Genomic DNA, 18,592 nt, shown 5'->3' with positions numbered 1-18,592 from the left:
GAGAACTTCTTATAAAAGATAGGTATCGGCTCCAATCTGTCTAATCTGCATGGTAGGATACCTATTGCTGTATCATTTTGCTTTTAACTTGCTAAACAGATCTATTTTTATTGCAATTTTATATTGGATTGTATTTTTGCACTGATGTGTAGGGGTATTTTTTGTCATTTGCTCTGGCTGTTTCTTTTTAAAAAAAGGAATCTGAAGTGATTTGAGCCCCTTGGGGTCAACCGTCAGGTTATGTGGTCTGTTTCCTTGCTGCTGAACTATACTTGAGACTGAAGAATGTGTCTGTGTAAATCTTGATCTATTTATGCCTATTAAAGGTTAATAAAGATAAAGATAAAGGAGTTCCACAGATACTATGGACTGCCAATATGATAAATCAGTGGGTTCTAGATCAAATCAAGCCTGAACTGTCCTGGGAGAGGGAGAGTAAAATGACTAAACTGAGGCTATTGTACTTTGGTCACATTGTGAGAAAACAATGTGGAAAAGATAATAATGCTAGAAAAAGTTGAAGGCAGCAAGAAAAGAGGAAGGCCCAACATGACCCAATAAAGGAAACCACAACCATCAGTCTGCAATACCTGAGCAAAGTTTTAAATGATAATACATTTTGGAGGACAGTCATTCATAGGGTCATGGTGAGTTTGAAGTGATTTCATAGCACTGTAGCAAGGGGGAACTGTGCCTGGGGAAAGTGTGTGCCCTGCTCCCCTGCCCCCACCCATCCCTGCCATGGCCAGGAATGGCCCCACCTCGCCTCTGCACTGGCGCTTGCCCAGTGCAAGATGGGCCCCTGTCCCCTGGGCACTACGCCACTGCTTAACACACAGGTACACAACTGTGCCTCAGTTCATCCAAACTGAACATTTCATACAAGCCAGAAGCAAAAGCCATACAAATTCATACGTCTACTCTTTAAAAAATTGTAAGTATTAAGTAGCTTCCCATATGCAATACTAATTTTGATAGATACATTCTTTTGAGGCATGAGAGCTGTGTGTGCCTTTGACAGTGTTCTTTCTAAATGGTTGGCAAGGCAACAATCCCATTATAAAAAAGAAAGCAGCTAAATGATCCTGCCTAATCTCTACTGCATGCTAAACTGATTTTTTTTGTTCCTCAACAGAAGGAGCAATTGCCTGATCCAAAGAATGTGGAAATTTATGAATTTTGCTTCAGTGACTTCCCTGTTACTGAATTTGACTTGATCAAGTGTGGCATACGAATGTTCTTTGAATTAAATGTTGTGGAAAAGTTCAAAGTACCACCAGAGGTCAGATCTATTATGCCTCATTTTCATAAAGTAGAAAACAAGGGATACAACATCTAGATTTATTCTAAAAGCATTCTATATAAGCAGTGGCACCCTTTGGCCAAGAGGTTGGAAGATATGTCTCCAGTTGGAAGATATGTTTCCGGCACTGCAGACCAAATCCTAAGCACTAATGTGGAAACTAAAACTGGAGTTCAGCAGTGTTGCTTCTTTATAAACACACTAGCAGTAAAGTTCATTGTGGGGGGAAATGCAATGGGCTCTAGAAAAGGGTGTGGGGTAAGCAAGCATTTCCCTTTGCAGTGGACTTTCCTGCTGCTTCACACACGCACACACCCGATGTTAGTAAAAGTTGAAAGCTCCTTGGGAGATGCAGCAGGGTGTGTGTGTGTTTGTGTGGCAGAAGTGGTAGGGGGTGGCAGGGGTAGAAGGGGGCAGCAGTAGGGGTGGGAGATGTATGGGGGTTAGGGGAGGGGGGAAGGGAAGGTATTCTCCTTCCAGCTGGGTAAGTGTTGGGGCCAGGGCCTGGGAGAGGATGGAGAAGGTGGGAATGGGATGGCCACTGGTGGATCTAGCATGGGGGGGCACTCCCCCAGCAGGCTGGGTAGGTGTTTGGCAGCTTCAGTGTGGAGGACGCTCTCCTACTGGGCTGGGTAGGTGTTTGGGGCTTAGGAGAAGGCATGGGAGTGTGAATGGGACAGCCGCAGGTAGGTCTGGTGGGGAGGGCACTCTCCTGGCAGGCCATGTAGGTGTTTGGTGACCAGGAGAGGGGAGGAAGGGAAGGCCGCTGGTGGGTCCAGTGTGGAGGGTGCTCTCCCACCGGGCTGAGTAGGTGTTTGGGACCTGGGAGAAGGCGGGGGCAGGAATGGGACAGTCTCTGGCAGATGTGGTGGGGAGGGGGTCTACAAAAGTATGAAAACAAAAGTATGAAAATATGCAAGGTGGGATTTCATTCATGCATATTGTTTAATTTATCTGTGCACTTGTTTCTTTCCCAACACCAAAGTCCTTGAGCAGGACACAGTTCTAAAATGCACTAAAACAATCTTAAAACCATCATAAAATCTACTTGCAAAACCATCCCCATCCCCCACCCAAACCTTTCTAAAATACACAATCTGTGTATGTGCTGTCAAGTTGCAACGAATTTGTGGCAAGCCTGGCAAGGGGCTTTCAAGGTCAAGAGAGAGGCAGAGGTGGTTTGCTATTGCCTTATTGGGTGTCCCACCCAAGTGCTAACTTTGCTTCGCTTCTGACAAGATCAGGCTATTCTTGACTGTTCCACATCCTGCTTTATGAATATTGTTTATATCAGATTCTGCTGTCCCAGAGACATAACTTCCAACCATAAGCTACTGTAACAACCGCTGCTTAGATTTGTCAGTTCCTAACATGTATTATGACTCTTCTATGGGGATGATTCTTCTATGGGTGGCAAATTGGGGACACTTGCTAACAGAGCTGGAGACAGGTTGATCTAACACGTAGGCAGTGGTGGGATTCAGCAGGTTCGCACCACTTTGGCAGAACCGGCTGTTAAAATGGTGCTTGTAAACAACCAGTTGTTAAATTATTTGAATCCCACCGCCAGAATCGGTTGTTAAATTATTTGAATCCCACCACTGCACATAGGTTATATTCTACCATGAAGTTTTACTATGAAACTCTTACTAAAATTTGCAGGAGCAGCACAGCAGTAGAATTTTATTCTAGTAATACTCTGGCATAGCTCCTATTCATTTCTGCAGGACATACACCTGTTGACTGTGCCCCAGATTACTTAATGTGTGGAGGTTTTTTTCCCCCAGCACCAAAACCCAAGCTCCTGCAAATGGCAGGGAATCAACACACAAATGAAAATGAATTGTTTGAACTCACGGTTTTCATAACTATAGTGACATTATTTTTTTCTAAATAGTGTTTATGAGATTCAGCAGCACAAACAATTAAGTGTCTTTCATTTGTAACAGGTACTTACAAGATGGATGTATACAGTCAGAAAAGGGTATCGTGATATCACTTACCACAACTGGCGGCATGGATTCAATGTCGGGCAGACGATGTTTACTCTCTTGATGGTATATTGCATTGCTCTGGACCTACTTCAGGGTTTACTTTTCATTTTAATGCATGTTATAAAATGTATGCAGACATACAAGTGAAAAAGCCACTTTTCTTTTTATAGACAGGTAAAATAAAGAAATATTATAGTGACTTAGAAGCCTTTGCGATGGTAGCAGCGGCTTTCTGTCATGATATTGATCACAGAGGCACCAACAACCTGTATCAGATGAAGTAAGTGTTGTCTATTAACATGTAATGCAGGAGGAACTTTCTGTTCCTGTTCAGGGAGGGAAATTATTTCAGGTTGCAGCTCTTGTTATAGAAGGAAATATATTGGGATGTTGTGGGGAGGGGGTGTGTGACAAAGCTGTAGTCAGAAAGTCTCTTGAGGGGGCATCAAAATAACACATGAGAGCATTGGTCCCAAGTTAATGAGTGGGACTTCCCATCACCCCCTTCTTTTCATTTGCTGACATCATAGGAAGCTATTCATTTTATAGGACAGAGAAAGCAGATCCTGTCAAATGAACAGGGAAGGAGCATTTTGGGCTGGAGGGAAAGGAAGCAAGGGAAGTCATGCTTCTGTGGATGGAAATTTTTGCTCCTGTGGAAATTGTAGGCGGGTTCCAAGTTATATATGTGTGCACATATAATGTTTGTGTCTGTGCATGTACATGTACCATACACACACACACAGCCTATATAAATGTGTGATTTCCTTTGACTGCTTGGGGAAATGTCTGTCAGTCTGCAATAGGAATCAAGCTTGGCCATGCCCTCCTCTGCTATGGAATTTAATACCTTTTGTTTTAAAATTATGCACAACAGGCCTCTGCAGCACCCACACAATAATTTCTGCAGTTCTCTTGCTTATGAAAAAATAGGGGGAAAAGTGGGGGAAGGGTCAGGGAGTATGGAAAAATCATGATCTTAGTGACAAGGCTAAACTTATAAGACCATATAGTGTCTAACTATACCATATTAATAGTTAATGTGTTGGAGTAGGACTGAGGAAACATGGCTTCAAATCCCCTTGCAATGATAAATTTAGCTCATGATGTTCATGAAGGATGCTGGACAAATCATTCTTTTTCGACCTCACCTGTTGTGAGGTGGAAGTAGGGGTGCCCATGTTTCCACAGCCACTTGAAGAAAGACAGAATAAAACATAACTATGATTCAGAATTAGACATGGCAGAATGTTTTCAATTTGGATATTTATACTCATGTATATTAACACAGGTCAGCATCTCCACTGGCAAAACTCCATGGCAGCTCCATTTTAGAAAGACACCATCTAGACTACAGTAAAACTTTGCTCCAGGATGAGGTTTGTGTGTCTGATGTGTAATTATTTATTATGTTGTGCAAAATGTATTTTTATTAAGTAATTTTATATAATTCTAAAATATCTGTGATAGTAAGCTAAAATGTTGTCCACCACTGTTTTTAAGACATTGCTGGTTACATTCAGGTATCCTGATAAACCTCCATTTCTCTGTGATGCATACATGTGCTGCCTGTCACATGTGGTCACATTGTGGTCACGTGGTCACATTGTGTCTAGCCTCCTAACCCTAATTTCCCTTCTAATTGAAGATTTACAAATGTGAGGAGCCTTGAATCATGAGTCAGTTTGCAATTAGGTTGGAAATATGGCAGCTGGGCAACTGGAATGTCACTTCCCAGAAACCAGGATTTTAAACAAGGATTAATCAAAGGTTTAGAGTCATGCTTTGTGGGAAGACAGCAAGTCCAGTCCGCCTACAGTTTTTAATCACCAGGTGAGGCCTGGATCTCCTGGAGTTACAGCTGATTTCAAGACTACAGAGACCAGTTCCCCTGGTGGCTGCTTTGGAAGGTGGATTCTATGCCATTTTTTTCCTACCCTCTCAAGCTCCCCCCCCTGGCAAATATCCAGGTCATTCCCAAATTGGAGTTAACAACCCTACATTCGCCCATGCCTCTATATTTTGATGCCATGTCAAATTGGAACAAAATTCAAGGCTTCCTAAAGCCAAGATGGTGTTATTTGCCCCAGTGGATATCTGCACATGCAGGCCACCAGGTCACATGCAAGGATTTACTCTGGATGGTAAAGCCTTTCTGTTCCCATGCCCAAGAACTTTGATAAGCTGGGCTGCTGGATGCTTGGAAATTTAGTTCCCTGCCATCTGACTGTGAGAGGATCAGAGCCATTGCAAAGTGAACTGTCTGGCTCTTAAGATATTTGAAGTTGCTATTCTTTTTAAGGTTCTTTTTTTCCAAGTTAAATATCTCCTATTTTCCATTCTTATCATTGTTAATCTCTCAGACTTCTTTCCATTTTTGCTTGAACTCTCTTCAGTGAATCAAAGCTGAGTGTAGAGAAAGTATAAGAATCCAAAATAATATGCTTTGATGTGTTTCCATTAAGGCACTGTCATTTGTATTCAGTATAGTAAGATTTGTTTCGGCCTTTGACCTTCTGAATATGATACATGCATGAATGTTATGTCTAAGGATATATAATTTCACCATTGATCTAGCATTTGTATTTTTATTTTGGATTTTTTACGAAAATATTTGAAGTTAATTTACTTACAATAGATGTGTGATAATATAGTATACCATAGTTATAAATAAATATTGCAAATAGAATTTATTTTCTCAAAATCTTGATCTTGCAGTCCTTAAACATCTTCCAGAATTTAAATAAGCGACAACATGAATTGGTTTTACATTTATTTGAAGTTGCAATCATAGCCACCGACTTGGCATTGTATTTCAAGTAAGTGTTGAATTCTTTCCTTCTAAAATACTTCTTTGACTTATACAATTTAAAATGCCATCACTACTATTATTAGAACTGTCATTTTAAAGTTGTTATTCTGCTTTGTGCTATTGTATTTTTTCTCTTGGATTAAATATTGATTTCTGAAATAAGGGGACCAAATTTATAATTCATAATTCCCCATCTATGATTTTGTTTCTACATAAAGATTTTGTTTCATGTGACCCCCAAACTACAATGGATTTTTTAACTTTTTAAAAAATGAACCTCCACATGACATTGTTTGTGTAACTGGCCACTTTCCAGGTTTTCCCAGCCTCTACTATACATTTTTCCAAATTGTTTTGGTGTCATAGTCTTTCAAAAAGTTTGTAGTCAAATTGATTTGGGCATCCATGTGAATGGGAAAGTGCTGATTTCAATGCCTCCTGGAACTAGCATGGTTGTAATGGAAAGTGCCATCGAGTTGCAGTCAACCTATGGAAGCCCCAAAGTGTTTTCAAGGCAAAAGATAACCAGAGATGGTTGGTCATTGCTTTCCTGTGCACAGCAATGGCTTTGAGAGTGGCTTCAATGCAGTGGAGGAGAGATACATCAATAGCTACTATTATGGTGACTAAAGAGAGCCTCAATATGCACCACTCTCAGATTATCAGTTCTTGAAAGCAACATTGGGAGGAGGAACTGGCCTCTATGCCATTTTTGTTGGCTCATCAGAGTATCTGGTTGGCATTGTATAAAATAAGTTACAGGACATGATGAACCATTGGTCTGATCTACATGACTCCTCTTACGCTGTACCTTTCATTAGAAAAAGGTCATTTAAATCAGACCATGAAACAGATTGGGATTAAAAAATTGACAAGGTATCTGAAGACCAATTAAGTGGTTCTCTTGCAAATCTTATTAACATTTCCCTGACAGTGTTAGACAATCAAGTTATTTGTTACTGCAGCTAGAACCACAGCGTGATTACACCATGAAGACTAGCTATACTAGAGCTTTAGCATCTAATTTCAGAGCGTCATGCAGGGCACAAAACAACAGTGTGTGTACCTGGGCCTGCTCTTCTTATAATAGTCATAATATATTTTTCAGGAAAAGGACTATGTTTCAAAAGATAGTGGATGCCATTGAAAAAATGGAAAAAGAAGAGGATGCAATTAAATACATAACTCTGGATCCGACAAAAAAAGAAGTAATCATGTAGGTCAATTTTTAAAAATCCTTCCTATCTCAACATTATAGTTTCCCTTCTTTTTGTAATCTATTATTTTTATTTGAAGGGCTATGATGATGACTGGCTGTGATCTGTCCGCTATCACAAAACCCTGGGAGGTGCAAAGTAAGGTGAGTGTCTGCTGAAGTCATGTTCAGAATTTAGGATGTTATTCATATGGCTGTAAATATCTCAGTTTGAGAATTTTTTAAAAAGTATTATGCTCAGATTAGTGTGTGTATATTTTATTTTTAATGTATACTCTCTCAGCCCCACCTACCTCACAGGGTGTTTGTTGTGAGGGGGGAAGGGCAAGGAGATTGTAAGTCCCTTTGAGTCTCCTACAGGAGAGAAAGGGGGGATATAAATCCAAACTCCTCCTCCTCCTCTTTCCTCCTCCTCCTCCTCCTCCTCCTCCTCCTCCTCCTCCTTCTTCTTCTTCTTCTTCTTCTTCCTTTAAAAAATCAAAGGAGAAATGTAGCAGTTGAGCAACCCAATGGTAGGGGGATTGTGCTTTGGAGCTGGCACGGGATCCCGCCGGTGCACTTTCCTACCCTGCTGGCATAAGTAGCACTTACGCCAGTGGGGCGGGTATCGCAGATTTCTGCGGCACCTGACCCAGAGAAGCCTGAACCTCAGAGAATTGTGCTAGCCTGAGGTTGAATGGCTGAGGATGGGCTAGTCATGCCCAGGGGTGGAGGCGACTTTAGTTGGCCTGCTGGCCTTTGGTACTGGGAACACACCTGGCTATTGAGGGGATTCAGGTGGCAGGGGAATTTCTGGCATTTGCTGCCTCCCCCTGCTACCCGGAAGTTCTTTAATTTAACATAGCTGCTAAAAACAATGATGTTTGTTAATCTCTAGAAATATTTCAAACTGGTCCTGTCCTGTCTGTTTTTCACAGTTCTATAAAATGAGGGAAAAGAGGCAGGAGGAAGACAAATGATGCCAAAGATAGTCTTACAGGGACATCTGAACTAGAAGAGTTAGTAAATGTTCCCGCCAGAGCAGATTGTCCTGACGGGCATTTCTAGATGCAGCAGTTTTTCTTCTTACTAATTATGTCACTGTTCCTATTGGATTAGAAAAAGCTTTTTCAAACTATATTAGCAATAAGTGACTTCCTATTACCTTCTCTGCTTTTGTCTTGTGTTACCCCTGCCTGCTTGGGGTAGACATTCTCTGACCTCAAATGTTGCAGACTAAAGCTAGGGAGGCAGAAGCTATATATGCACCAGGGTTGCCAACCTCCATGTGATGGCTGGAGAGTTCTTAGAATTATTCCAGACTACACAGATTAGTTCCCCAGAAGAAAACAATTGCTTTGGAGGGTGATCTTATTAAAGTGGCATGCTGCTGAGCTCTGTTGCCCCTCCAAAACCTGTCCTCCCGAGGATCTACTCCCAAATCTCTAGGAATTTCCTATCCTAAAAAATGGCAACCCTATCTCCCTTCTCTCTCTCCCCCCCCCCCCCCCCATGCATATAAATAATACTGTGTGTTATTTCCAGGTTGCCATTATGGTTGCAAATGAATTCTGGGAGCAAGGTGATCTTGAACGAGAGGTCCTACAGCAAAATCCGATTGTAAGTATTTGATCATATTAATATCGGCAGCTTGTGGGTGCTACTGGATCCTGGCGTACAGTTGGAGGCTCAAGTCTCATCTCTGGCACAGAGCACCAATTATTAGTTAGCTGGTTCACAAGCTATGATCATTGCTCAAAAAGTGTGATCTAGCCACTTCCTGGTGAGATTACTGTAATGTGCTTAGGCTGTTAAACCTGTACCAGAGATGAGGAATCCTCTGCCCCCCCCCACAACCCCCACACCTATTTCCTGCTTCAGCTGCTTCAGCCAGTGACAGAAGAACAGTCTAAAAATTACTGTTGGACAGCAGCATAGTTCCATTTCCAGGGAAATTGTGGAAGTGACTTCTGTCCTTCCTAGAAATCACTGGAAACTCCATAGAGTTTATGGTGATTCCTAGAGAGGTAAGGCATCATTTTCAGACTTTCCTCAGAAGCGACCTCACACCATCAGTGATGGCACCCACCCATGTCCCCAACCCCCAGTGTCCCACTGGTTGCCAAGCCCCTATTATGGCAGGAGGCCTCCCTCTGGCAACCACCAGTGTCTGCCCAAAAGTCAGCATTGTATGTGCCATAAAACCATTTCCAGGAAAAACCCAGAAGGGATATCAATTAGCTCTAGCAATTACTAGAAACATTATGATTTTTACCATACAGTTTCAGGTGATTCCTAGAGCTACCTAGCATCACTTAGTTTTCCTGGAAGTCATGATGCATATGGTTCTGTGAGCCTCCATGTCTCCACCCTCAAGTTCCTGCTTGTGACCAGACAAGCCCTGGCAACCCTATTCTTGAGGCTTGCCTGTCAGCACCAGGGTGAAACGTAATCTTTTTACTCAGGTTTAAATTAGGGATTTTATCTTACCACCTTTTTAATTCTCATCTTCTATGTTATGGATAATTCTGTGATGTTTCTGTAAAATGGCTTGTTTCATACTGTTACATGGTTTTAATTGTAAGCCTCTTTGAGTAGGACTTTGAAGATGCAGCATAGAAATGTGCTAAATACATAAATATAGACAAGTGTGCAATCTCCTCTGAATACTGAAATTGTTACATAAGTACCTCCTACCCAATGAGGGTTGCTGGTTGCACATGTGAGAGTTTGGTTTAGTTTTGTATGGTTCCTAATAGTTGTGCTGGGTTGAGATGGCAGACTGTTTTAAGATCTGTGCTGAAGATGGTGTGGTTGACAATTTCAAAAACCTTTATTAAAGTTGGTTTCCTTAAACAATATTCAATTTTTTCTAGCCAATGATGGACAGGAATAAAGCTGATGAACTGCCCAAGCTTCAAGTTGGTTTCATTGACTTTGTGTGTACTTTTGTGTATAAGGTAAGATAAAGCATTTAATTTAATCCCAAATTTTTACAGCACTTAAAAAAATAAAGAATTAGAGGATCTTATATTCAACCTCAGGATTTTGCATGTCCTAAAAATATGGAATCTCCTTAAAAATTGATTATCCTTTGCCAATATCACAAGGGGAGTATCTACAGAATATGGTACTCAGGGCAAGCACTGAAATTGCACCCCCACCCCCCACCCCCAATCAGACAGGTCTTCCTCATCTTGGAACCAACTCTTCAGGGGCTAGGTCTACCATCACATTCAATCATGGATAACCAGCTAGTTGTCCAGAGGGCTGATCTACCTTGGATTAAGGAGTTTCCCCACCAGAGGGCAGGTCTATCTAGTGATTTAGTGGCAGGTAGACTAGGTCTCCAAGTGGCAGCAGCTTCCTACTTTGCAAAGGAGCAGCCTTGGTGTCCCTAGGCAAGTAGTGCTCAGGGCTCACATTTTGGCTTAACCCACCATAAATATGCCAGTGGTACCACCCCTTCTCTCTCTCTCTCATCTATCTATCTAACGCACGCACGTGCACGCGCACTCTTTCTTTGAGTAACAGACAAAAGCAAGATTTGAGAATATGGTTGAATTCTGCAAACTGATAGAATAAGGCACTTGATTGTTGCTGGTATTCTTAGTTTTTCCCTCTCCTGAGCTACCCTTTCTAACCATGGCAAAGGATCGATCCCTTCTGTGTCTTCCATTAGTGGTCCTCGACTTATGAAACATGAGGGGAGCCATTTCGCCACTCCCTCCTCCACATTGCAGCTTCCTAGACAACATGGATGTTATTCACGTGGATCCGACAGCCCCAGTAATTAACTTTCTTATAGCTGGAATATGCTGTTGGAAGAGGGGAAAGCCGGAAAGATCAGCAATCCTTGCAGGCCCCTTAAAACATTTTTGTGCTGGGACCTATATTTGAACTCAAAACTGGTTTAGCTGTTTAATAATGGCCGAATTCCCACTGAAAATTTAATCTTAAAACCTCACTGTAGCATGTTTCCAGTGAAGACGTCTGGGCCTGCCCCTGGGAGGGGGGTGCCTGCTGTCAGGGGTGCAATTGTTAAGCTAGAAGCACCAACATTTCAGAGTATCTTTAGGAGACTCCCCTAATGATACCATCCAGGTTTGGTGAAGTTTGGTTCATGGGGGCCAAAGTTATGGGCCCTCAAATGTGTAGCCCCCATCTCCTATTAGCTCCCATTGGAAACAATGGGGGACGGGGCACCCCCTTTGGGAATCCATAGCTTTGGACTTCCTGAACCAAACATCACAAAACCTGGGTAGTATCAGTAGGAGACTCCCCTGATGATACCATCCAGGTTTGGTGAAGTTTGGTTCATGGGGGCCAAAGTTGTGGACCCTCAAATGTGTAGCCCATCTCCTATTAGCTCCCATTGGAGTGTTGTAGGTGCATATGGCCAAGCAACAAGGAAAATCCCAGATAAGGGGGGCGGGGAGCCTGGTGAAACGGGACTGGCTCCTAGGTGTTCTCAAAGGTCTGGCAGTGGGGAGATCGTGAGGAAACCTGGATATTTCAAGTGACTATCCCAGGATTAATCGCCAGTGGGAAATTGCCCAAACACAGAACAGTTATCTGAACATTATCAGTAATGTTTATATTGGCCGGTGAAAATGCAACAAATTAGTAATATTTTAAATTTATGCATAAGTACTGCTTTACTTCAGGAATTTTCTGTAAAGGTCTCATAAGTGAAATTGTAATCGGTAAGCTTTAGTGGCCTCCCAAAACAACCGAAGTGGGAGCTGAAAATTCAACCTGCCGATATTTATGAAGAAAAGATGAAAGCTATTGAGGAAGAAAAGAAGAAGCTGGAGGAAGAAGCTGCCAAGAGAGGTGATGTGTATTTAAAATTGGCATTACTATATAAGAGGAGGAGGAGGAGGAGGAGGAGGAGGAGGAGGAGTAGAGAACTCTTGGTTGGGTTGCCAACCTCCAGGTAGGGGCTGGAGATCTCCCAGAGTTACAACTGTTCTCCAGAGGACAGAGATTAGTTTCTCTGAAGAAAATGGTTGCTTTAGAGCAGACCTGGGCATTATACGGCCCGCGGGCCACATCCGGCCCGCCGGATTACCCTGACTGGCCCCTGTGCCATAGCAGAGCTTATGCCTTTGAAAGCCCCGCAGAAGCCGCTTGCCTTGGCTGTCGGCTTCATGGGCTTTCAAAAGCCAGCCTCCTGGCTCTTTTTGGGCTCGTCTTCTCCAAGCAATATTTTCTGTTTCTTATGCAGCCCCATGGAAAAAATAATCGCCCACCCCTGCTTTAGAGGGTGGGCACTATGGCATTATATCAGTGGTGGGATTCAGCAGGTTTGCACCACTTGGGCAAAACTGGTTGTTAAAATGGTGCTTGTAAACAACCAGTTGTAAAATTATTTGAATCCCACCACTACATTATATTCTGCTGAGATCACTTCCCTCCTCAAACTTTGCTTCCCAAGGCTTCACTCCAAAATCCCCAGGAATTTCCCAGCCTACAGCTGGCAACTGTAAGTCCTTGGTACATATGAGTAGTACATGTCTGTCATTCGGGGATCTTTTGCTGAACTTAGTTTTTAAAGTAAAATGTCATTGTACTGGGTTTTGTGGCATATGAGGATAGAATATAGTACATTTAATGGAAAGAAAAAATTACCTTCCCCAGGTTAGCTTATTAAATGGGTAAAGTGGGATGGTCACAACTAGTGTGGGGAAATAGTTTGTATGAGTCATAAATGTCACTTTCCAGCAAAATTTCTCTCTCTGTGTTGTGGGTTTTCTGGACCCTGTGGCTGTGGCCTGGAATCTTCAGAGGCATGTCATGGTTAAGATGTGTTCCTTTCCATGGTACAGAGCCAAAAAAGTCTTTATCCCTGCTGTATGAGATGCAAAATAGCAACAGCTGATGTTATTATGCAACTCATACATCAGGGCTGAGATGCCTTTCATATAACAGGGCTAAGATACCTCTTATTTAAAACTGGTGGCTGTTTTAAAACTGAATACACCAAAATGGTTTGATGAAAATCTACTTGAAACAGAGTCTGGCTGGCAATCCATAGTTTGTCATATGTGATAACCCCTTTTTGATTATTTGTGCATTCTTATACCGGGCACGTTTAATTTTTCTGAGTATCTGCAGACTTGGATATTTAAAGTTGCATATTTGTCATATTTTTAGATTGTTTGTTCAAGTGGTGTTTTCATTTTGTAGTTTTCAGTATACCCCTATTTTTACATACTCTCTTGTCCTTATGTATTTTGTTTCTGTGTTCCTTCCCTTTTCCTCCTCATGCAGATTGCAACCCGTACTTATATCCCATTTGGGATTGCTATGGCAACACAAAATGTTCTTTTTTGACATTTTTGCATGTGAAAAATGTTACTATTTTGAGAAATAAGGCTTTTTTAAAAAAACAAACAAAGATAAGTCAGATTTTTTTCATCAGCAGTGTGGGAGTTCCTAAGGTTGCAGAACTCTAAATTGCCAGTAGGGCTAGCCTGCTTGTGCAGATTTTCCTGTCTAAATAACCTTTTACCATTAGATACAAAGATTAGTGCCAGCCCCTGGGACTTATGTGAGCATGCTTTTGTGGCTATGAGGCTGGGGAGCAAGTGAAGGGGAAGGATTTCCCTCCCCTTTGGCTCCTCGGCAACAGTGGAAGGCTAAGGCAGTTGGTCCCAACTGTGCCTTGAGCAGCCAATCAGCTGCTCAGGCCTACAGGAGCAGAAGCCAGAGCTTTCTGATGGCCAGCTCCTGTCTGTTCTGGGAGCCATGCCTGGGGGGCAGCACTTCAGTTAGTTTTCCCTATTCTTTTCTCTTTTTTTGTGTTCCATGATCACGAGTTGAATGATAATCTGTTGCATTCTCTCATCCCAGTCTTTGGTGAAAAATATTTGAATAGTAATTGATGCACAGATGTTGAAAATGAGATGAATTTTATAATAGTCACATATATGGCCACAAAGTAAATATATATCTTAAGCAATTAATAAAGTTTATTAAAATAAGCAGGCTCATCCTAATAACATTTTTTGCCTTTTATTAATAGGAGGTGGTGGTGGAGGAGGAGGAGGAGGAGGAGATGATGGCAAATCAAAAACATGTTCAATTTTATAATTAATTTCAACGGCTATGAACATTTCAAGGACCCTATTTCTACTACCATGGAAGAAATCTAGGAAGATCAATGAAGCCCAGAGGATTTATGTAAAACATAAAGTAGCATAGACTGTTCAGTCCTGAAATCCAAAGAAAATTGAAAGTGGTGAAATCCAAAGAAAATTGAAAACATCGTGAGGGATTAACATAATCAGAATTTTACAAAATAAATGGTTTATGAGTTTCTTGGTTATTGGCTTCTATCATTCATACTTTACACAGAATGGTTTTTTTATGTCATGTATTAAAATTGTAAATTGTCAGGAATCTATATTTACAATAGCTCTGTACAGATGACATTATGTGCATTGAAATCAATTTGAACAGATGAGGAGAGAGCATGAGTGGGTGCCCCCCTCCATAAGTTGTTGGATCATGAGCTTGGAAGCCCTGTTCAGACATTCAGTTTTGGTACACCAACTATGCATAATGGGAGCACATAATATGCTTAGTCCTCAGTATGCAGTATTTTGTGAATGGAACCATGTATATTCATGTATTGCAGCTTAGGTCCATGTAACTGTGTTTCCCTCAAACATCTGGCATTCTTTTTACACATGTTGAAGCTGTGTGCCCGTGGAAAATGTGGACGTTACATAAAATGGTAACCACAAATATTGGGAGAATTGCACGTTGCATACATTCCTGTTGTGTACTTTTGGAGTGCCTGAAAACTGACAGTCTGAAAAGGACTGCAGCCTAAATGCAAAAGCTCTGTGTGATCAGAAATATTATGAAAAATTTCTTAATAATAAGAACGGATTCTGTGCTCGTATACTTCTTACATGTACAGGCTCCATGCCTACAAGTTAGTGATGATCGTGCGTGGACAGGAAGCAGGGTCAGTATGTTTGTGTCTGCTCCCCTTCTACATGAGTTGATTTCAATTTATACAATGTCACATGTAGAAAGTTTTTACCCTCAGTTATATTAGAAACTCTGTGTTGCATGCATGTAACCCTATAATTACTATTGAATAGAAATGGGTTTTATACTATGTTTACTTTCATAATCTGGCAAAAAGTACATCCTTTATTCTGTACTATCAGTAATAAAATTGTAGAAGTTGTAATTCCAGCATCAGATTGGTGCCTATACACAGGCTCATCGCACACGCTCATGCGCACCCTGATCCAATGAATTCCTATTGGTGTAAGATTCCAAAGATAACAACAACAAATAATTCTACCCACAAAGGCTACCTTATTTGCTGTTCAGAGAAGTTGGTGATCGACAGATGACTCATATTCTGGTAGGGAGTGGGATTCCTTATGAACTTTAGACTAAAGAGGAGTGGAGCGATATCTTCCCATTGGGGCTCCTTCCAGTACGGGCCAATTTCGGGCCATGCTGGAAGGGGCTGATGGGAATTGTAGTCCATAACATCTGGAGTGCCAAAGGTTTGCCACCACTGCTCTACACAAATTGATCCATCATTTCCGTTGAATGAATGGAAGGCTTGCGTACTTCCTGATGGTTGAATCATGTCAACTTTATGGCGTAGGGAACCACTGCACCATGGTTCCTTCCTCAATGGTGCACTGTAAAATCAGGAACCACTGGCCATATCCATGGAATCCACAGTGCATTTCATCTCCTCGCTAGCATTGTGCTATTTTGGGGAAAGCATTGATGACCCATGGCTTCTACCATTATACTCCTTTGCTATGGAGGTAACATGAGAAAGGGGGAAAGAGGTGGACTTGTATAAGTGGAACCTTTGTTTTCAAAAAAGTCACCTGCACACACACAAATGCACAGTTCAGACCTTAAACCAGCTGCTGTTTTCAGTCAATGGGTAAGCAAAAAAACCCAATTCAAACCTCGTCCTAACACACTGGCCACAATCTAGAACTGCAACATTCCGAGGCCTTCTTTGAGGCCTAGTTTTTCTTGTCATTAGATCTCAGCTTTCTCTCTCTCCAAGTGAGCCAACTAGCAAAGATGTTCTCAGATAAGCTGGAGAACCACAGGTGTTTTTTCAGACAATATATGGTTTAAGAAACTGGAGATTATTGGTGTTATGTGGGATTAGGTTATTTTGATTTCCATAGACATTTTTTCTACATAGGTATGCTTAAGACTGCAGCTCCTGAGCCAGATGAAGGTTATTTTCATTTACAGGCTTGTTCCTGCAGCCAATGTAAGGGTCAGGAGGAAAGCTGCTCTATGGCCACTGTTCATGTTTTAGAAATGGAGTCGCTTCTTTAAAGTGGAGTGGGGGAAAAGGTTTTCTCCATAGATTCATACTGATTAAAACTATAAAGTCTATAATGATGAATCTTTTCTTTTGACTTGAAGCAGACACTGGAAATATTTGCATTTGAGATAAGAGTTTTATCTACCTTTCACTATTGCTGGTGTATTTTAAAAAATTATATGCTCTAAAAGCAACCTGTACACATATAGGATCATGATAACTTTTCAGAACATGTAAAGATAATCATGCTAAACCCCCAAAGGCTTCCTGAACTCTTGTCAGGCTCCTCTTGTGAGAATTAGGACATGCTACAGGCATATATGGCTTGTTGTGCTATGTTCAAAAATGTCTGGTGAATGAGGGGAGAAGGAATGTTGGCTGCTTCCCATGGAGACAATAGGCAGAAGCTGTTAGAGGTGGGGGTGGCCACACCCTCAGGCAGTAGCACCCTTGTTGAGGGTAGTGATAAACAGCACTTGCTCCTATACACTTCTAAAAGTGCTACATGAGTATTTCTAAGAGCAACAGAATAAGACACAAATCATGTGCAAGAGTAACCAAAATTATAGAGCCTTCTATGAAGTTTCCAATTTGTTCTTGCCATCACTACTGAGCCAAATATTTCATGCACATTTTAAATGCCATAAAAGTTACTATTATTTCTGTACTAAATGTATAAGGATGTACTAAGATTGATGTTAATCATGTACTTTGTATTAAAAACCAGTGTATTAAAAAAGTGATGTCCAAGTTTTGCTTTTTATAACTACATTAGAAAAGTGTGCAAAACTTTTTTTTACATATTTGCAGCAAACAGCTAAGGGGATGGGGTGATATTTGCAACAACAAATATAGCAGTGGACCCATCTAAAGACCTAACAGGCAAGTTATGCAGATGTAAGCTGATAGCTTCTTATTAGATTTGGCTCTCAATCAAGCTTGCACGATGACAAGGAATTAACCTTTAAATCCAGCCTCTTACCTAGAGAAACCTTCACATGCAGAAGGTTCAACCTTCCTTTGCTATTCATGGATACCCTTGATGTACATTGTTATATTGCCCTATGCATGACATGTGAAATATGTGATGATTTCAAAATGTTGTTAAATGTAAATAGAGAACAATCAGTGGTCAATTGAGTTATGTACTATGTAAAAATACATTCAGGAATACGTTTTAAATCAGATTCTTTATTGCACAACTTATCCAATTTCCAACTATAAAAATGGGAGACTATTTCAATTTCTACTGTTTTCCCAGATGGATTAAATGTAAATTTCATCTAATAATATGATATTGAAAATTATTTTGCTTTGAATTCCCTTTGCTTGGTGACCACACTATCATTATTCTTGTGCAGACCATGTCTTCAGATAACATAAATCCACTGTACTATGTCATATTGCAATTTGAAATGGGGTTGGGGGGAAAGTACTGCAAAGTACCACCAAGTTGCAGCTATTTATGGCAATCCCACAGGGATTTTCAATACAAGAGATGAGCAGAGGTGGTTTTCCACAATCTTCCTCTGCATAGCAATCTTGAACTTCCTTGGTGGTCTCCTATCCAAGTATTAACTAGGGATGACCCTGCTTAGCTTCCAAAATCTGGCAAGGTAGGTCTCGCCTGGGCCATCTGGGTCAAGCCAGGGGGGAAAAATCTGGAAGGGATCAAATGTTAAATGCCTTATGTGTTCAGGATTACATTCTAAAACAGGATTACCACTCATTCACTGCTAAGGGGATCAGAAACCATGGATACTGTGCAAGCAACGTGTACTTTCCCCCCAGATGAGTCATCTTCTTTTTCTTAAAATAAGGTTTGATGAACTTGAGCATTCCATGATCAGAACAAAAAGTATCTATGAAGGGGGTCTGAGAGGTACCAACAAAAAGCAAAATATATATTTTTTTAAATCACAATAATTTGAAAGGAAATAATGTTTTT

General features: G+C 41.1%; 1 protein-coding gene across 1 annotated transcript in view; it reads left to right on the top strand.

The window, feature by feature from the left end:
• Window positions 1-14,635, top strand: part of PDE6C (phosphodiesterase 6C) — a 67,629-nt gene extending 52,994 nt beyond the window's left edge. The window contains 11 exon segments of the mRNA XM_048505799.1: window positions 1,136-1,282; window positions 3,253-3,360; window positions 3,468-3,577; window positions 4,589-4,676; window positions 6,016-6,116; window positions 7,218-7,325; window positions 7,406-7,469; window positions 8,850-8,924; window positions 10,181-10,264; window positions 11,972-12,140; window positions 14,335-14,635. Of these exon segments, the coding sequence (XP_048361756.1) occupies window positions 1,136-1,282; window positions 3,253-3,360; window positions 3,468-3,577; window positions 4,589-4,676; window positions 6,016-6,116; window positions 7,218-7,325; window positions 7,406-7,469; window positions 8,850-8,924; window positions 10,181-10,264; window positions 11,972-12,140; window positions 14,335-14,402 (1,122 nt within the window). The 3' untranslated portion in view covers window positions 14,403-14,635.
• The last annotated feature ends 3,957 nt before the right edge of the window (window positions 14,636-18,592 follow it).

The sequence above is a fragment of the Sphaerodactylus townsendi genome, linkage group LG08, assembly GCF_021028975.2.
Source record: "Sphaerodactylus townsendi isolate TG3544 linkage group LG08, MPM_Stown_v2.3, whole genome shotgun sequence".
NCBI lineage: Eukaryota > Metazoa > Chordata > Lepidosauria > Squamata > Sphaerodactylidae > Sphaerodactylus > Sphaerodactylus townsendi.
The sequence above is the reverse complement of the archived record's forward strand: the minus strand, read 5'-3'. Positions and strand labels throughout refer to the sequence as shown.